The 20,687-nt window shown below is 36.7% G+C and overlaps 1 protein-coding gene across 1 annotated transcript in view; it reads right to left on the bottom strand.

Moving 5' to 3' along the window:
- Positions 1-860: 860 nt before the first annotated feature.
- ARSB (arylsulfatase B) overlaps positions 861-20,687 on the bottom strand; it is a 63,840-nt gene continuing 44,013 nt past the window's right edge. Inside the window, exons 6-7 of the mRNA XM_031062182.1 lie at positions 6,451-6,579; positions 861-5,905 (exon numbers count right to left, since the gene is read on the bottom strand). Of these exons, the coding sequence (XP_030918042.1) occupies positions 5,640-5,905; positions 6,451-6,579 (395 nt within the window). The 3' untranslated portion in view covers positions 861-5,639. The remainder of the gene's footprint in view (positions 5,906-6,450; positions 6,580-20,687) is intronic.

Below are 20,687 nucleotides of genomic sequence, written 5' to 3'. Positions count from 1 at the left end.
ACTGAAACATCTTGGAAATGGTTTGGTGTTCCTACATTTACAACAGCCCTAACCTGTGGTTAGATTCTGGATCCCCTGATAGTGCTTGACATGACATGTTTTTCATTTGTCAAGTAATCTTTCATTTTGACTTTAAGTGTTCTGCGATTCACTTGCCTCTTTGTCATTTGGGTGTCTCTGGCCCCAGGATTACAAACATGGCTGCACATATGGACTGCATGTCCTTGTGTGCCAAACTCCAGCACACATGGATAGGAACCCTATCAGTGGCTCTATCACCATCAGCCCCTCCATCCAGACTTCTCTGCAATAGGGTGGCACAAGTTTAACAGGATTCTCTGTGTAACTTCGTGCTCATTAACTGTTAAGGAAAGCATGGAACAGTTTTGGGTATATTGCTAGTTGTCTTTCTACCATTAAACCAACTTTGTCAGAAAGTATGATGAGAGGCCAACAAGGACTGGTAGTGGAGTTTCAAATCCACACAGACCACAAGTGCTTAAACTCTGGGCTCTTCATGGGTTCTTCAATTCAGAGATTCTGAAGAGGATTAAACTCAGATCTTTATCCAAGACCCATTTATCAACCTTAGAAAAGTTGGACAAATTATTTCCAGGTTGAATATATGGCCTTTGACTCAAGAAAAGATCCAGATCTTCTGTTTTGTTTATAAGATCATCCACTCTTTGACTGTGTACATCTTTTTTTACAAGTAAGCAGTGCAAAATGAGTAGCCAGTGTCAGCATTCTTCCTAAACTTGGTTACTTTTCTGAAGCTTAAATAATTTCTAAAGCATAAAGATTAAGACTTTCAAATTCATAATGCTCAGATGTTTGCTAGATTAAGAATGAATTCTAAATTGGAAAGGGATGAAATGAAGTTTTATTTAGAGTTCAAAATACTTGCATTTTTGAATGTTACTCAAGTAACCACAAAACATATAAAGAATTCTCTATTTTCCAATTTAAAACAACATAACAGTATACAACTCTTTGCAGATGCCAATCTAAATGTGTCAGCCAGATGTTTTTTTTCCCTAACACAGTTCAATTCAAATGTTTTATGAAGGACCACCCATGGAAAATAATTAGACAATTTAAAAAAATTATGTCTACTGTAGCTGAGAAAAGAATGAATCTTTGAATTTTAAAACATAACAAGAGGAAACAGAGGGTGAATTGAATACCTGTTTGAGACAATGATATGTCACAGTCACTTCCTAGTAAATGAAATATATAAATTAGAATATCAGCAAGACATTAAAATGCAGATTGCAGGACATAGAGAAAAAAGAACACATAAAAGCTCCGCTTACCTCTGAAACTAAAATCAGAATTTTTTTGATCTTTTGTAACTTCAACCAAGAAGTTGAAATTTATGGGAGTCAAGGACATTAATTATTGAGCTTTTACAATTTAGGTGATTTTTTTTTCTTTTCCACGAAACTAGCTATCAGCATAACAATCCCAATTAAAATATCATTAACAGAAGTTTCCACTTCTATCTTTCCTCATGTAATACAGCTGGTGAATGCTGAAGGACAGACAAGAATGTCAGCCAGAAATTTCCCCCGCCCCCAAGCCCAGTCCCTTGTTATTGCACAACCACATCTTGTAACACCTACTGTAAATGCAAATGTTATATGTGATATTGACTGAGAACAGTTAGCTTTCTAACTGCATTTGTACACAAGACACTAAATAAATATGCACTATGAAAAAAGAGTGAGGATAACATAAATAGTTTGGATCTATTTGCCTTACTTACTGGGGAATGGCTGTCAATGTCTCCATTTGCATTTGATTGCACAAATAAATTGTACCAAAACATTCTGGATGAATAAGAACTAATGGAACTTCTGCTCTTTGGATGATTTATCTCAAAAAGACATTTGAAGGACAATACATATCATTATGACACATACAAAAATAGCAAATCCAAAGGTCACAAAAGGTAATTTAACACTTCACTCTTTCAGAATCCCATACTTGAAACCATGTTACTAACTGTATGCTACAATTAGAATATGGAACTTGCAGTTGTGCCAAACAGGTCAGTTATAAACTAACATAAATAATTGTATCAGTATAAAATAAACTGACTGCAACCGCTAGAAAAGGGAACTGCAGTAAAGGTTTTTTGGAGCTACTGAAGGAAGATCCAAGCTTTGTCAATGTGATCCCATAGCTTATAAAAAGGTTTTGTTGCTTACATTTTCCCTCCCTTGATGTGGTCAGCAAATAACAGAACCTAAGCCTCAGTTATCATAAAGAAATCTTCAAAAGCTCAAAAGTGAGATGCTGCTGTACTCTGAAGCCAAGATTGTCATAGTCCGATTGGATCTCTCTAATTTACAGGACAACATGGTCTGTAAATTATGAGCTTATGAGCTCATTAGTAAAGGAAAGAAACACACACATCAAACAAAGGCTCAACCTCCTTCAGATAAACGAGACTATCATGGGAATTCACTAATTCATTCCTTAATTCATGAGGTTTTTAACTCACAAGTTGTCTAAGTCATAACTTAAAAGATATAAGCAAAATACTCGCAGAGCTGCTGATGAGAGTGCTCATCCTTTCTCCTTTGTCACAGTACAAGCCTCCCATTATCCCATCAGGAAGCATGAAAACCTCAGCAGATCGGCTGATGCTGGATATGCTTCAGAGGTGTTTTTGGGCAAGCCGTCATGTTTGCGACTTCCAGCTTTGACATTTGGTCTACATGATTCCCGTAAGTTAGTGGATTCTGAAGGAACTGACAATCAGTAGGAAGGATTATATCTGTAGCAGACAAGTAATGTCTTCATAATGACCTGAGCCCCTCCTGTAGGCTTCCTACGTGTCGCTCTCTCGGATCTCAGAGCACTGGTCCCAACAATATCAGGTCTTTGTATTAGCTATGTGTATTAGCTTTGTATTAGGTCTATGTGTTAGCTAAAACCTGAGCAGGAACTGAGTGAAGAGCCACATGACAGAAAGAAAAGCCTAAATGTGTTTCATGAAATGGAAGGAGATATGATCAGGTACTAGTTTGGAAACTGCTTCTACAGAACGTATAATGTTTTTAATTTAATATTTTAAATATATTAGTTCATATGAAAGTTGCTAACTGTAGTATAGTACGAGCTTTTGTCACAGTAGGTAAGTTTTACCAATGAAAATATAAATTACCTGGAGGTAGGTAACAATCAGATGATTCTCCCAGTGTCTAGATAACCTATGGAAACGCATGTCTGTGTGAATACCAACAGCTTAGAAAGTATTTGTAAGAATGGGCACTATGCCCAAGGGCCCCAGTGGAAAGGTTGGTGCAACCTAATGGAAGAGAAACTAGTCTTTGAGGCACTGAGCAACTGTTTAAAAGGTGAGGAACAATCTGAAGAGCTTGCCTAGTCATATCCTGCTGCAACCATTTGCTTTCAGCCACTGACGGATGAATGGAGAAGGAAATTGAAACTGTCTGAAACAGGATTCCATAGGAATGTATCCAATTAAACCACAGAGAAAACACATTGTCTATTATATGATAATTACTTTTTCTGAATCTACATTTCTCTTTGTCTTCAAGGCTGAAGATAGTGAATTAAACAGAATAGGAAAAAAAATACTGATCTAAAGGAGCAGAAGTGATAAAGGAGCTAGAAAAACATAACGCTCTTTGGGAAAAAGATAAAAAGCTGAACAGGTTTCTGGAGAACTTTAACTTCACTTCCACTCATAGAAAAAACATCAAAGGTAGAAAAGACAAGCACTCAAGACTAGATTTAAGACAGTGTAGTGGTGAATCAGCTGTATTAGAAAGCATATGCGTTTTCAGTTTTCTTGTTTCATCTTTTTTTCAGACTTTATCTTTTTCTTTTTTTTTAATGCACAGATTTTGTCAAGCCCTTCTCTTCATTAATCTGTTTGCCAACAATTACCATAAGTCTCCCAAGAGAAAACTGGGAAGTTTTGCAAAATTTTAGTGCAATTTATATGAGCTGGTCCAGGAGCCAGGAAAAAGGCAATTAGATTCCTGCTTTCTGGAGATGATGACAGATTGAGCTCTGCATCCTGAGAACTCAGCCAAGGACACTGAGAAACAGTACCAGAACTCAGGGTCCGAGACACTAATAGAGAGCTGGCAGGTTATCTTGCATCAATTTGATGACTAACTGAGAAATGTTGCTTGGCTTGGTTTCTTCATGGCTCAGAGCCCACTTCAGGATGAAAACAGACTCCACTGTGGTAATAAAGATGGGGCACTTACCAGGCAGATAATAAAAGTAAGGTTTTGTTCATCACAGAATTGTTGAGCAATTCTTGCAGAGAGGGGCCTTTGGGAGGTCACTGGTTGCTCCTCACCACCTCTGCCAAACCAGGTCAACTTCAAATTTGATCCAGCTTCAGGGACAGAATTGTTCAGAATCTTCTCCAACCCAAGACTGAAGATCCCCAGGATCAGGGTTGCCACATTTCCCATATTTAATTAAACTCAGGGTGTGATTTTTTTTCCTTTCCTTATATTGCACTGGAACTCCACATGTTCCCTCTGTGCTTTTCATCTTTGTGCACCTCTGAGAAAAGTCCTGCTTCCTCTTCTCTATCCTCTCACATGAGGTAGCTGAAGATAGCAACTTCCCTTTTTCTCACCACCATAAACTAACCCATTGCTTCATCCCTCCCCATGCTCATATTCATAGCTCTCCACTGAACTAACTCCAACTGGCCAATACTTTTCCTGTATAGGGAAGCTCAAAATGTGATGCTGTGCTCTAACACTGATAGAAGAGAATTAAGACAACCCCTAGCTGCCAGCTACGTTCCCTTATATGGAACAACAATGAGTTGCTTTTCTTCACCTAGAGAGAAAATGGCAACTCTTGTCCTAATTATTGTCCAGAAGAATGCCTAGATGTTTTCCCCATGAAAATGCTTTCCATCTGGTCATGGCCAAGCATGAACTCCTGAATGCAGTTGTTCCACCCCAACTGGAGGACTATGCAACTCTTGAAATTCATGAAATCTTTATTCACCCATTTTTTCAGCCTGTCAAGATCCTTCTACCTGACAGCCCTGCACTCCAGTTGATCATCACTCTCTACTCTGGTTTGATACATTAGAAGGAACAAGAAATAGAAATTTTGTTGTATTTATGAGGTTTTCTTTTTTTACGCTTCCCTTTTCTGGATGGAAATACACACAAAAAGCAAAAAATTTTATGCCAGTACAGATTTATAATAACTTTCAGTAGAATTTGTCTTCTGGACAAACATGAAGTATTCAGTATACTCCACAAGACTGACTGATTTTGGATGTCCCTGCTGCCATGATTCCTTACAAGGAATTAAATTCCTTTCAATTTCTTTCAAGGAAGGAGGCAATGTTTATCTTCTACACTAGAAGTATATTCCAGACAAAGAATATTAAAAAAAACCCAAACATTTCACATATAATTGTTGGGAATGAGAGAGTGGGAAAAGATTGAAATAAGATTCCCAACAGATCAAGAATAAGAAATACTGAATTATTCAAAGAATAAATGCACAGTTAGCAACAGCTCATTAAAGAGAGTACAAAATATGTCACTAGGACTCTGAGTCCATAAATCAGACTCTGCTACAGAGGTTTTTTGCAGGGTGCAAAGCTGTGTGTACTATGCCCAAGGACCCCAAACCCCAGTTGCTGCTGGATCACAGGCAGGATCCTCATCAGGGTAGAACACAGGCACTGAACGTTTGTGATAATGCTGAAGCCGTGAGAGCAGTTTTTCCACTACATGAGGGTATTTTTCAGACACGTCATTTTTCTCTTCAGGGTCATGAACAATATCAAACAGCCAAAGTCTCTTTGTTGATGGATCAGACGACTGAATCTGTGACTCATTGTACAAGGACGGTGGAGGGAACCAATGACTGCAGCCTACAGGAACAGGAACAGACCAAGGGTCACTTCTGAGATACACAGCAGCAGCGTGGAGACACAGTTTTGCTACAATTGATTAATTTACTAGGTCTCTTGACAAGCCCCTGTGCAGTGACAGCTGCTGCAGACCTTAACTCTAGCTCTGCACCAGAGTCTCTCTAGTGCAGGGCTACCTAAATAGGAGTCTCATTTATGCAAAAAACCACTGCACCACTGAGATCCAGAATTCCATGTGTCTTTATTTCATATCAATTAATTAATTCAGTGGCCCTTCTTCTTGGATGCTATGATCCTTATGGATCCCTTTCAACTTGAGATATTCTATAACAGTTTTTTCCCTAAGGTTTAAGTAACTTGCAGACAAAATATTTGGAAAATGAAAAAAACACTTCATTTGTATTTTAGAAGCGCTCATTCTAGATCTTTGCATGTGGTCAAAAACCTAAGAAGTTAGGAGAATTACTAAACATATGGAACAAAATTAAACTGTTTGTGGTGGGTGGGAGTAGGATACACAGTACAAAAAAAAGGTATTTTGTTACCTGGATATCCAGTTAGTAACTTCCATTTTCCATGTCTTATTGCTGCATGTATGGATATGTTGAAAAGCGAATCATCCCAAGGAGAAGAATTGCTCTGTGGTAAAGGTGTCCTCTTATCAATGCCAAGACCTTAATCAAACAATAAACTAAATTAGGAACACTGCATATTCATGAGGTAATTTTTAGAACTCTGTTGGAAAAGAAAGCAGTATCACCCATTTATTTTTCCCTACTGGATAAAGAATTTGTTGTATATATGCAAAGATCTGTGCTATGACTCACATAGCATTTTAAAAACTTACCATTGGAATGGTAAATGAAATGTCACAGCTGAGTCCAGATAACTGGATTCATTTTGTACACAGGTACTATATGTGTATCTCATATACCTGTATTAAGAACACTCAAAATTGGAACTGCTAAATTTGGTCATAAAAGTGCCTGTATCTTTTTCCAGGTAGGAAGATAGGATCGAAAGATCTCCTGAAGTCAGTGCTACTACTGCTAATTCCCTTAGGTCACTTCAGGGAACAAGTCCTAGGTTCTGACCACAACAGAGAGCTGTCCCTTTGGGCTGAGCTGGCTGTTCACAAAAATCCACATCTGGTCAGCAAGCTTCTTCTTTGGCATATCTTCATACTGTCTCTGGAGGAGCTGTGTATGATGTGGCCCCATATTCTGATACTATTGAAAACTGAAACGTCAACTATGCACACATTCCCTCTCAAAAGGGAACCTGAAGCTCCTTATAGGAGGGAGCTCAGGAAAAATAATTAAAATGCATTAGCCAGGGATGATTAGGAGACCACTTTGCTATTGAAACCAAAGGGGAGGAAGCCAGTCAGACAGACAGCCCAGGAGCATCCAAACCAACTTCCATGTCAGCCTTCATAAATAAAGTAGGCATTCAAGACATAACATCTAGAAGTTTTATATTAACTGTATCAGCTGATAACAGTATACCAATGACTACCAGAAGGCAACTTTTTGGATGAGAATCCATGAGATATACAATGATCAGGTAAGAGCCAATAGGAAGCAGAACGAGGTATTTCTAAAAGGAGTAAATTCTGCAGAATACAGTGGGGCAAATACACATCTAATGGAAAGAAGAACAGAAATTTGGGAAAGGAAATGCTAGACACAATTTCTCCATTTTTTATGAAGGACTTGCAGAGTTTCTATTTTCTTGCTGGACTTTACACTTTATTTTCTTTAATAAACAGATTTGTGCATACCCAAGTTCTCCGTCTGCATCAGACTTGTATAATGTTCCCAGATTGTAAGGATATAGGATGAGGAATAAGGATATAAAAGGGGTGACTTTTTGGAGTATGCATACACAGACTGAGGAGGACTCAGCTCATCTTAGATCAAGAAGCACTGAAGCTGATCTAAAATAGAAAATAAACCTCAAACTCCTATGAAAACAAGGAAAACCTCACAAGTAATCCCAGCAGAATCTCTTCTGGAAGATAAATCCTCACACAGCCATGTGATCTCCATAGGAAATATGAAACAGCTTAAAGATTAATTCTGCTTACTTTTCAACATCATTATGTGTTGTTCTGTCATTTGCTTTGCTACTCCTCGACTACTCCTCTTTGCCTTTTAGTTTCTTAAGCATAATGAAAAACATTCAGCAGGTCAAAAAACAGAATCATGCTTTTTAAACCTTATGTCTAAAAACTACAATTTCGAAGCTTGGTCTAAAGATAAAATTATGTGAAGCTGCATTTCTGATTTTAAAGTTTAGCATGAAGAATATGCTTCTGCTTGCTGAGCTGCTTACAGTATATGTGGAACTACAACATTACACAAGATAAACTATTTAAAACACTTCAAATAAATGGTATGAAAGATTGTATTTTTAGATATACTTTGCAAAATATCCTTAGAATGCCATATATGAGACTCAAAATAAGATTCAAGTAGATAAAATAGTTTTTAAACACTCTGATTTGGTCCAGGTAATAAAACTATACTCCTAAATGAAAAAAATTATTTTACCAGAGAATGAAGTTCAAGTTATTTGGTGAAATACTGTCTTTCAGCAAACTTTTTTAAAGAAAAATGGATAAATTCCCTCATGTTGAGCTGTTATAAACAGAACTCTGTCAGTCACGTTAATTCACCTGCTGCAAGCACTTGTTTTGTGGCAAAGAAATATACTGTCTATTATTCAGGGAAGTGCATTGCTTTCCAGACTGTACAAGTCAACTTTCATCAGACATATTGGTCATGGAACACAGACTGATGTTGGTTCAAATGCTCTCTACAAGGATACTTACAGGACTGTCAGTTTATTACATTACATAAGCACCAGTCTGAGAAGTATTATAAATAAAAATTTTGCGTGATATTAATGATTTTCTTCCCATCCTGTGACTTGCAGCTCAAACTCAGATATTCCTCCTGCTGCATTTACCCATCTTCCTCCTTCTCTTCTTTTACAAGGATCCCTTTTCTGATTTCGCAGACTGAAAAAGTCATATTGGTTTTGTTTCCTTTTCAAGACAAAATGTTCAGTCCCATAGCATCTAAGCAGGTTTTATTCTGCTTTTGTTCTATATTGTGGGGGAGGTTTTATTTATTTTTTTCTATTATGGTTGACAGGAACAACAGCCCTGTGGACTATTCAGCAGTCAAAGGACAGATGCCTTTTATTAAGCTCTGTAACCAAGCCAGCCTTCATAGGTCTGCATACTCTCCTTACGGATTTATACATTAAAAAATGTGATGCTTTTGCTTGTGTAGAGGATAAACATTTTACTTTTTTACCATTGGATCAGTGTATCAGTGGCTAATGAAATAAGCCTTTGTTTTTACCTTGAAAGAAAGTCCCACAGCCTTCCCAATGATTTTTATTATTAAAAAATAAAAGCCACTGTTTCCTGAAGCTCAGCTTTGGACCCTCACCAGCAGCTATATTTCTTTTTTAAGTAGCATCTTGGGAAATGATAAAACTTGTATTAGTTAAGAAAGCAGTGACCTTTCATTCAGGTATTTATTTTCAAATATTTAATGCTAAAATGAATTTTTCTAATGATTTTAGAGTTTTGGTTGGAGTTCTAGGTCACCAATTAGTATTCAAATAGCTTTTATATCTCTATAGTAAAAGCTAGGTCTCTCAGAAGACATTGCCCTTGACAGATGATTTTGGAGTTTATAGCATAGTTCCAGAAATCCTTTGTATTGACAGTCTTAAAAATGGTTTCAGGATCAGATTTTTAAAGGAGTTGAGGTGGCCAACTCTCACTACCCACAAAAGTAAATACTTTAGAAGTCTGGCCCTTCGCCCTTTACAGAAACTTCAGCTTAGTTCTTTTACTTTTGTTATCATACATTGTTTCTATACACATACATATTTCAAATTAGGATGAAAAATCCTATGTAATTTTCAACAGCTAATCTGCGACTTCAAGAAACTCAATTTTTTCAAAGGCCAATGTCATTAACCCTGAAAAATATACACAAGATGCTCAGACAGCATCAGTCAAAACGTAGGCTACTTTTGCAGAAATAATTGCCATTTTGATAATTTGAATATTCCATAGCATACTCTTCAGGCAGAATGTTGGAAAATTTACTGTTGGATAAGTACATAAGTAATATCCTTACTGTTGACCAGAGAATATCCTGGACTTTTTAGGAAAACTGAATTATCTTTCAGTGCATTAAGTCTTGCTAATGCACTAATATAAGTACAACAAAAGGGAAAGTAATGAAGATGGCAGGGAAAAGCCAACACTCCACATACACAACAGCATGTGCTCTGAACTAGCTACTGCTATTCAGGGAAGTGTTTGCTAAGTTTTAATGAACAAGGATGGTCCAGAGGCTGCCCAGAAAAGCAATCCCAACACTAAAATTGGCAACAAACAGGACACTATGCCACTACTGAGATCCTTCTTGTGCCTCACATGGTGTACTGTGCAGTTTTGGTTCCCATGTTATGAAACAGACACAGAAAAGCCATGCAAGATACAAAGACCTGAGACAAGGAAGACTAAAGCTATGGAGCAATTTCCATGCGAAGAATGACTAAGTAAATAGGACTCTTTATCCTCAAAAGTGGACAGCTGACGAGAAAAAGGACAGAGGTCTAAGAAATCGCATGGCCAGGGGAACCTGAGTAAGGAACAACAAGCCTTTCCCAATAAGAGCATTGAATAAATTAAGATGTCATGTATTGAAAATAAATGGTAGTATATATTTCCTAATTACAAACCAAACTCAGGTGTGGAATTTCTTTACATGGAATGCTGCAGGTGCCAAAAGTTAATGCAGATTGAATAATAATGCATTCACAAAGTGGGAGAAAAATCCCTCAAGAATTATTATATCCAAAATCACAGCCTAAAGATTAAGAGCAGGCCATGGGGGCCACACAAGAGAGGTGTATTTATGTGCTTGCCCTCATGTACCTTGTGCTACACAACTGCTACTCTCAGGACAATGAACTGGACAGATTTTTGGTGTGGTCTTACACAAGATGTGTTACTAAATTACTTTCTGTTCAGAAGAGGCAAATAAAAAATTAACAAAAGAAAGCACTATATTGAAGTACATTTATACAACTTTTATTATATTAATCCCTGTATGCAGGGATGTATGAAGGTATGAATGTACATACAACTGAGCTCATTCAGTATCCCATGTGTATTCCTGATTTAAAACATCATTTATGTTAGGAGGGTAGCTCTTCCAGAATGAAAAACTGTCTTCCTACATATTTTTGCATACACTTACAGCAGCCTTCTGCTTAATTCATTAGTTCATCTACCCAACTGAAAGGGTCAAAATTTCCACAAAAACTAAGTAGAGAATCATAGCACCATAGCATATCTCAAGTAGTAAAGGACTCATGTGGGTCATAGACTCCAACTCTCTTCTCCTCAAAGGACTACCCCAAACTAAACCATATGACCAAGATAGCTGGGCAGATGCTCCATGAGCTCTGACAGGCATGCAGCTGTGACACTCCCTGGGCAGCCTGTTTCGGTGAAGAGCCTTTCAATAATGCCCAGTGTGAGCTTCTCCTGATGCAGTTTCATTCCATCTGCTCGGGCCCTGTCAGCAGCCACAGAGACAGGGAATCAGCACCAGCTCCTCTGCTTTCCCCCTTGAGGAAGCTGCAGGCTGCCCTGAGGTCACCCCCAGCCCTCTCCAAGCTGAGTAAACCAAGTGACCTCAGCCACTCATCCCAAGTCCTGCACTTGAAGTCTTCCTGCACCTTGGTTGCCCTTCTCCCTATGTATATATGACTCAGATTCAGGTTTAACTATGATTTCACAAATCCATGAACACCATAAGTAATTTTTAGCACATCCTCTAGTTTACTTAGAGTGCTATTCTTTAAAGGAGGTGTAGAATAAAGCAATGAAAATATTAATTTGTACTAGCAATGACTTCCAATGCACAGATCAGTTTGGGCAGACAGGTCAGTTATTTCCTTAGGGCTGTTTTTTCACTTACACCAGTACATAAATCAAGAGGACAGTAATTGAAATTGTGGATTCACATTGAAATCAGAATCTGACACCTACATTATTTCCCGCTTTATTCATACCATTTTAGACTTTAGAAAAGTCCCTACAATTTGCAGAAAAGTTACAAGATGACAGGTTTTGCCATACTGAAGTGTGTCCCAAGATGTGGTTACTAACAGAAAATTCAACATAAAACAGAAAAGATTAACCAAAACTTCTTACTTGGCCCAGCAATCTGTTTTTCACTTCACTTCCTAAGCATAGGGAAGATCATAAAAAATGCTGCAATGTGCTTAGCCCTGTTTTATTCCTCCGCACCTTTCATAAAAGCACTCTGAGCTCATTCAGTATCCCATGTGTACTCCTGATGTAAAACATCATTTATGTTAGCAGGGTAGCTCTTCCAGAAAAAAGAACTGTCTTCCTACATATTTTTGCATACACTTAACAGCAGCCTTCTGCTTAATTCATTAGTTCATCTATCCAACTGGGCAATGATTTCTGGAGGTGGAAAATAGGAAGCAAAATGTTTTCACATTTCTACCCTTCTGATCAATGTATGCTTGAGAATCAATCATCTGTTTCTTGGCTCATACAATCCTAGTTACCTACCAGAAACTTATCTAAAATTTAAAAATTACGAATTTATCTGACTACCATGAAAACCACAAAAATGTCTGAAAATCCATTTATTTTCTGTACAACTCAAAACCTTTTAAATTCTTCTTCTACTGCTGCAAACCAAAACAACTTCATCATCCTTTCATGCCTGTAATGCTATATGGTAATAGAAGAAAAGAAGGGTTGATCCAGTTTTACTGCATTTTACAGCTTTAGATGCCTATCAGAAGCTCTCATCTTCCTGTGTGGAGGCTATAAATCCACTTTGTTTATCTGTTTAAGTCTTTTGATGTTTTCAACAGTTTCACTGATAATCTCTAAAATATTTAATATTCAATCAAGAGCAAATAATAGAAAAAAGTTTTCCTAATGCAATCAAAATCAAAATTAGCACCGGCAACAGCAAAAAGCCACTGCAACATGGTAGGAAGGCTGGAAAATTCAGATCTGTAAACTTCTTTGCAAATATTTCCTATGATTCACTTCAATCCTTTGCTTTTTACTTTGCTAAGCAAATAGTCCAAGTACCACATAATTGTTACTTGTAAAAACAGTTGAGGATAGTCCACACCCACATTGTGCAAATTCACAAGTTAAAGAAAATAAAAGGTACAATCTGACCTGCTTTTTAAAGAAAGGCTTGCTCTTTAAGTTAATCAAAACCACAAATTTTTTGTATCATTTTATTAAATATCAGTTTCATAACAGTATACTCATTTAAACATTGATATCTAATTTTTAACCCTCAGAAGGAAGAAGATAAACTAAATAAAGCATAAATCTTCAGCTGTGATTTTAAAAAAGGACTATACATATTCTATATCAATATTAATGGTATTTTGCAGGTCTAATAAATATAGATCAATTACTCTTCTCATTCCTCTATCTTTCCTTCTGTCATTCACTGCCACTGAGACCAGCTCAAGCAATTGGTAGAAACTTAAAAGTATGGCAACATAAATAGACAGTACATCTAAAAATAAAATATACTCCCTTCAGTGTATGATTAAGATGATGAAAATGACTGATGTTGAGAACAAGTTTTCTTGGCTGGTAAGAGATCAAAGAGTACACAGTTCTCTCTAACATGCCACTTAGCAAGGTCCTGACCACAAAACTTAAAGTGCCCAAAATGCTTGAAGCATGCTGTATTTCTGTACACTGTGGTCTACAACACAAGCATGTGGGGAGGCAATGTTGGGTACTGAGGAACAATTTTGAAGAAAGACAAAGGAAAGTTAATTTATTATTAATTTGTGAGCCAGAGCCCTGACCAAAGAGCAAACTGAACAGCTAAGTGAATATCAGAGTGGCCATGCCTACAATTTTCTGATATCCTACACAGTAACAAAAACATTCTTTTATAAGCAGCTCCATATAATCAGTGTCCTTTAACGAAAACAGAAGCAAATGAAGCTTCTACCATTATTTCTTCATCTGCAAAACAAGGATGTTAGAAGTTATGTACCTTTCTCAGTATACTTCGTGAAGGAAAAATGAAAAATATCAGCATTCTCTGATATTTCTGACAATAAAATGCAGCAGCAGTATGACAAGGAAAATAACCACACAAAGCTCCAAGCTTAATTGCAATCTGCTTGACAGAAAAGACTGAAAAGTCTGTATTAAGAAAAGCCACCAAACCCAGGGTGAATTAAGATTTTAGGTGGGTCACACTCTTTGCAGTCCAAATAAAAAATACATCTGAACAAATAGTAAATAGGTGCTACTGCTTTGCAGGTGTAAATCACATTAAAGAGCATTCAGCTCAAGTAGAAATATCACCATCATTTCCTGCGACACAAGTGTATGGACATATTACTCTGGACGTCTCAACAGTTTGCAGCCTAGCAGCTTGTAGTGTCTACTGCACAAAGAAATTCCCTGGATATTTCCTTATTACTAAAATTTTTCTCTGTAGTTCTCAAGACGTGTACAATTTCAGTACAAAATTTTGTCTGGCTATGCAACATTCCCTAGAACATTTTTGATTACTCCACTCCAGTACTTGAATAACAGATAACAGGATCCGCATAGAGCAAAAGTTTACTTCTCATAACACATGACCATGCAGGTCAAGAAACTAAGCAACAATAGAAAAAGAGAGAAAGATTCTCACGTGGCTAGAAAAGCACCTAAAAATCCAGGAAACAAAACCAGTTTCAATTTCACACTGGAGAGGCCACTACTGGTTTCCTAAAGGAATTTGTGCTGGGACCTGTACCATTGAACATATTCCAAATGACCTGGAAAAGCAAATGAACAGTGAGACAACAGCCTGTGAATGATGACAAGTTACCTGAAGCTGGCTGTAAAGGATGACAGAAGGCCTCTATGAGGCTGGGTAGTAGGCATTAATATAGTTAGTGATTTTTAACATAGATGCAGGTAAAATGATGCATGTGTGAAAAAAATAATCTGAAATTCATATAAACATATAAAATTATGGCCTTTGTGACTCTCATAACCAAGAGCGAAACCCTGGAATCACAACAGACTGAGCTGACACTTTTTTAGAATTATGTCAGTGTTGTACAAAAAGAGAACTGAGTGAAAGGAATTATTAGAAAAGGACTTGTTAACAAAGCAAAAAGCCCCATGCAACTGGAAAATTTGTAGTTTTGGTCTTCCCATCTCAAAAACAAGACTGAGAAAGTTCAGAAACCAGTTGCAAGATTAGGTGGTATGCAATCCCTTGTGAGTAAAACACCTGCGGTAGATGTACATTCTACTTAATTAAATTTGCATTTTCTAAGGAACTCCAAGGACCAGGTTGTTTCTGCTCCCTCCCATCCTGTGTAACATTGGCGAAATGCAATCATATAATCAAAACTTTATTGTCTTAAATGACAGGGTATATATCATTTAAACATGCAGGCCAAATACTTTGAGTACCTTGAACTTACTACACAGTAAGTAGTAAGTTACCTCATGAAGTATCCTGAGTGAAATCCCATGACCTTGGTAGTTTTTAGTATTTTTCAGGATAACTTCAGCCTCTACCTGGCCTAACTAGATATCACCTACAATACAGAGTGGCACTACTGCACACCGTGTAGCCACAGCGAGGAAAACTCAAACATGCTGAAACTCTGAGTGAGACATAAATTCTTTACTTAGGAAATTTATTGTCTGCTTTGGCTGGAAATGGCCATGTTCCAATGGGACAACACTACATTTTCTGAACAAAATGGATTGGTGTTTTATTTTTTGAACTACACCAGAGATGTTTCATAGAAAATCTCCATGTTATTCTATCACTTCTTAAAATCTTTTAATCACATCTCAGCTATCAGAACAGCTAGGACAACTCTCTGAGCTGCCAGTACCTTGACATCCTTAACCCCAGGTTATAAAGGTGATAAAAGAGATTGCATTTTATCAGTAAGCACAATTGTCACTCAGACAGCAATGCAACGAAGTCCTGCTTGTGTTCAGAGACTCTTTGGGGGATCACTGCAAGCGCTCATGTTGTCAGACTTATCTCTGCTAGCAGAGGCTGAAGGAACACACACAGAGCTACAGGTGCAACAAGAAGCTCCCATCATGGGTTTCTCTCAAACACAGACCCTGAGCAAGGGACACAGCCATTACAAGACTGCACCACACAGCAGACAGCAAGAAACTACTGAACTACAGACACTAGTGCTTGCTGACAGACAGCTTTAGGGAATGAAGTGGCACTTATGCATATGTTAAGAAAAAAGATATTGTAAATAATTTAAAATAATTCAATCTTGTGCATAGCGGCTATCAACTCACTGAAGACTCACACTCTTAGCAGACAGGCTTTCAAAAGGTAGTGTCACCTGGCAATGGTAAATGTCAAGGCAATAAATTAGATGTTCAAATTCTGCTGAGATTAAACTCTAAGACATTAAAAATTTTTCCTTATTTTGTAAAAATGTTTTTATTAGAGAAAAGTGAACAACTCCATATATGTTGCAGAGTAGAATTCCGCTTAATAGTTGAACCAATCCATGCAGACTACTTCCACTAGGACTTAAAACCAACAAGCAGTAACGAGTATTATTTCCATAGTAAGGTAATGTATATGCCTCCCTGCCTCTTGTGATCTGATTAGTAGGCTATAAAAACCACAGAGGAGATCCCCAGACAGAAGTCTGGGACTGGCAAACCAAAACCCACTTACATATGAAACCCAAACAGAAAGAGACTATTTTCTAGCATTTTCATTATCATCTTTAAATTCAACATACTATTCTAATAATCCAGTGAATTCCTATTGTATCCACCACCTTGTACGTATTGCCAGAAAAATGGTAACTGAATCATTCTCCTACTGCTTCCATTAAAATAAAAGCTTCTGTTCTTAGCTAAGTTATCTGATGCTATTATCAAGATTTAAAATTTTTATTTACATGTTGCCCAGTAAAGAGAAAAAAGAAAACCCAAGAAATTAAAAATATCACACATGATTACTTTCCTAATAAACAATGCAAAATCCTTATAATCATCTTGCCCCACTTTTGTGCTACAATGGCAGAAGTGTAGGTAAAAAAAAAATCAAGAACTTTCTTAAATATTATCAAATTCCACAAAAAAATTACCCTCATGACAGCAGTCTTCAGCCTCCTAGAAATCTCACCACATGCATACACTCAAATTCTGCGTGATTGGCAGGCTTCCCATGCCTTACTAATGCTCAACTGTGGAACAGTGGGAAGTCAGTTAGAGCTTCAAAAAAATCTACCCTGAAACAAATGGGAACCTTTCCATTAATTCCACTGGGCTCTGGTTCAGACTGGTTAAGCATCAGCAGTAACAAACAAGGAATTTACACCCTACCAACTCCTCTTAATCAAATAAATGAAGCTAAATTCCCCTTCATCCATACAGTTCAGTAGACACAAAGTGTTTTCCACAAAACGGTCATATGAAAGGCTTTTTGTTGCAAATTTTTTTTTGTTGTAAATTTACATTTACAACAATCACTTCTGGCAACAACACATAAGCTTTAATCAACTCCTCAAATAAAAATGATTATGAAATCAAAACAAAAGTGCCAATACATGATTTACCAATTCTCAAAACTCAAAAGAGTTTAAGAAAATAAGAACACACAATGCTATGAATAATACCAAAAACTGAGTCTTATGGATGAGCAGATGAAAATGAATTCCAGAGTAATTTTCCCTGCTCCAAAACCCATATCACCATGCTCTGAAGTTCTAGAAAATCTAAACAGTGTTTACTTAAATATATTTCCCTGCAGCACTGAAACAGCAGAATGAAGGCAGACTTCAGGTAACAGGTAACCAAACACTTGGTCCTTTATATGAACATGGAGCCACACATGGGAACACAAAGTCAAGAAATGAACTATAACTTTACTGCAGTGAAACTCAGGAAGCCACCCAGTAACTCTTCTTTGTAGTTAGCACTGCTTTCCACAACCACATCTTCTGAACTTTTCTCCAACAGCATTTTTCCAACTGTCCAATAGTTTCCTCCCTGAGGAAATTCCCAGGCCACACCAAAAGCACTAACCATCTGAGTTATTCTCTTTGTTACAAACAGTTTTGAATAGTGACCTCTCATCTTCCAGGAGAAATTTCTCCCCAGCTCTGTGGAAGTCTGTACTTTACATTTCACATCATGTAATAAATACAAATATTATTAATGAAAACACAGAAAATAAGTGATGGCATGTCCAGATGGGTTCGGGTTATTTTGATTTCCACTAACACCAAATTTGTACACAAACCTTTCAATTTATATAAGTAAGTAAGGAAAGTTAGCGGGTACACCATTTGTAATGAATTCTCAACATTCTACTATCCTGTAAATCTTACTTCAATGATATACATGTTCTTGAAGCATTCAAGAAGCAAAACATTCTGTAGGCACAGTGTGGTTTTCATTTGCAAGTGATCTGGCCTACAGTTTGACTTGCAGACAGTCTACAAATATTTTAAATCCCAGGTCTCTACATTACACTATAAAAACCAGAATGGTACACAAAAAAAAAAAAAAATCCAGATTTCCTTCGGTATTTCCCAGTTTTTAAGTACCTGGATCTGGGGAAAACAGAAAAGGTTGCAGAAGAGTTTAATGAAGGAACAAATGAACAGAGAAATAGCTTTCAGAAATTAAAAAATGGTACCATCTACATTGTTCATCTGCACACAGAATAAAACTACAGATTGTGTCAGAAATGCCAATGGACTTCCATTATGGTTTAATTTCTTTGCTTTATGTTTTCAATTAAGCACCAACATGCTTTACATGAACATGAGATTTTTTTTTTCCCTTCTGAAATTCAGGAAATAATATATTGAACATGATTGAAGTTTTTTATTATAGACTCTAGACCACAGGTTACAATATCAAGAGAAGGGCAAGTACTGCATTTTTCATTTCCACTTATGAATATTAAATCAAGCCTGAATCATACCCCGAATCATACACTGAAAATCTGGACTGTCTCTAATGTAGTAATATAATTTATTACTAAATTCCCTAAAATCCTAAACCACTAGGATGAATCAACTTCTCACCTACAAGATAAGACTATATTTTCAAAGAAAATCTTATCAAGAAATAAAAAAGCTAAAAGACAAAGGTTACAGTTAATATTTTTTACAGTTGGAAGATAAACTTGGACTTCATATATCTTTTATTCATAAACATAAGGTTTTTTAAAATGCCACATTTGTTTGTTAACAGCATGAAAACACATGGCTGTTCTCCAAAAATTTATAACTCTTCATTTATAACTTTCTGTCCCCTATAGCTACAGAAGCAGAAAAAGTCTTTAACACAAGTAAGAAAGAATTCCCCAAGCAAAATTTTACCTTGACCATAAACAGAAAACTCTGCACTGTGTTTCACTTGGATGAATTATAAATTTGGTGGTGCAAACTGCAAGTTTAGTTTTAGCATTTTATACAAGGGAAACTTCATGACAAGAATTACCTTTTTCTAGACTTGATTCGGTGGAGGAGCCTGTCACTTAGTTTTCATCAAGAAATACACAAAACAAAGCAAACTCCTTCTGGAGTTTTAAGAATTTCTCCCTATTGCTTTGGCAAAGAGCATACTGTTATCTTAGCATGAATATAATTCATATTCCTCCAGCAACTGATTCAGCTCGTGAATTTGGCTCCCCTCCAACAGACAGCTCAGTCAACTGAAGTATAATCAGCTCTGGCTAAAAATGCCAGTCTCACTATGATCCGTTTGATACTCTTATCAATTATCGTAAGGCCTTTATTGATAACTGCTGAACTTCAGCAAATCTCAGTCAATTAACTCAAAAATGAAATTAGAGTAACTTTTCACAAAAATGCAGCAATTGTTTTTAATTTCGTGGTTATAATGGATAATGTTACAAATGTATAGACTGTTCTTTCTTAGGATATATACTTTCATAGGATATATGATTTGAACCAACTTCATTGTCTCTGTATTGTCTCTGAATTACCTCTTACTTACACAAGTAAAATCTTGGGAAGAGATGGAGAAATGGGAAGAGATGGAGAAACGGGCAGGAAAAAATGTTATGGATATTAATCTTAACATTCAATAAAGCCAAAATTTAGAAGTTACTGTATTTTCAAAAAATACATCTAATTTAGACTCTTCATAACTCTTAGACTCTTCTTCTTTTTCATAGTGGAAAAGTTAAATATCAAAGCCCCAGCACGTCATTTAGACTGTTTTAAAGAAAGTATATATAAGAGTATCTTGTTTGGAAATAGACTGTTTTTGTTTAGACACTGCTTGTTGTACATTAACAAACTTTTAATTATTATATTCATTAGTGCTTCTTAGACTTTTGCCTTCTTATGAAGCACCAAAGACAAAAAATCTCATGGAAATCAAAGCTCAAATTACAAGGTAGCTTTGAATAGCACTATTAAATTAAGTAACATTTTCCCTCTTCACAATATAAAACAAACACTTATCAATGTGAGAGTGGAACAAGTCCTTCACAGCTATTTCTAGGCCTGCTGCACTCAGTGGATTGCTGGTTTAGGTGATTGTCTATACTACAGCAGACAGAAAATTCTCCTCACCAGAAAGAAGGTCTTGCACATATTTTGAAAAGATTGAAGTCACTTGAGGCATCTTCTTCCATCTACACTTTTATGTCTTCAC

This window comes from Geospiza fortis, unplaced genomic scaffold, assembly GCF_000277835.1.
Source record: "Geospiza fortis unplaced genomic scaffold, GeoFor_1.0 scaffold201, whole genome shotgun sequence".
NCBI lineage: Eukaryota > Metazoa > Chordata > Aves > Passeriformes > Thraupidae > Geospiza > Geospiza fortis.
Note: the sequence above shows the minus strand (reverse complement) of the source record. Positions and strands in the feature narration are given on the sequence as shown.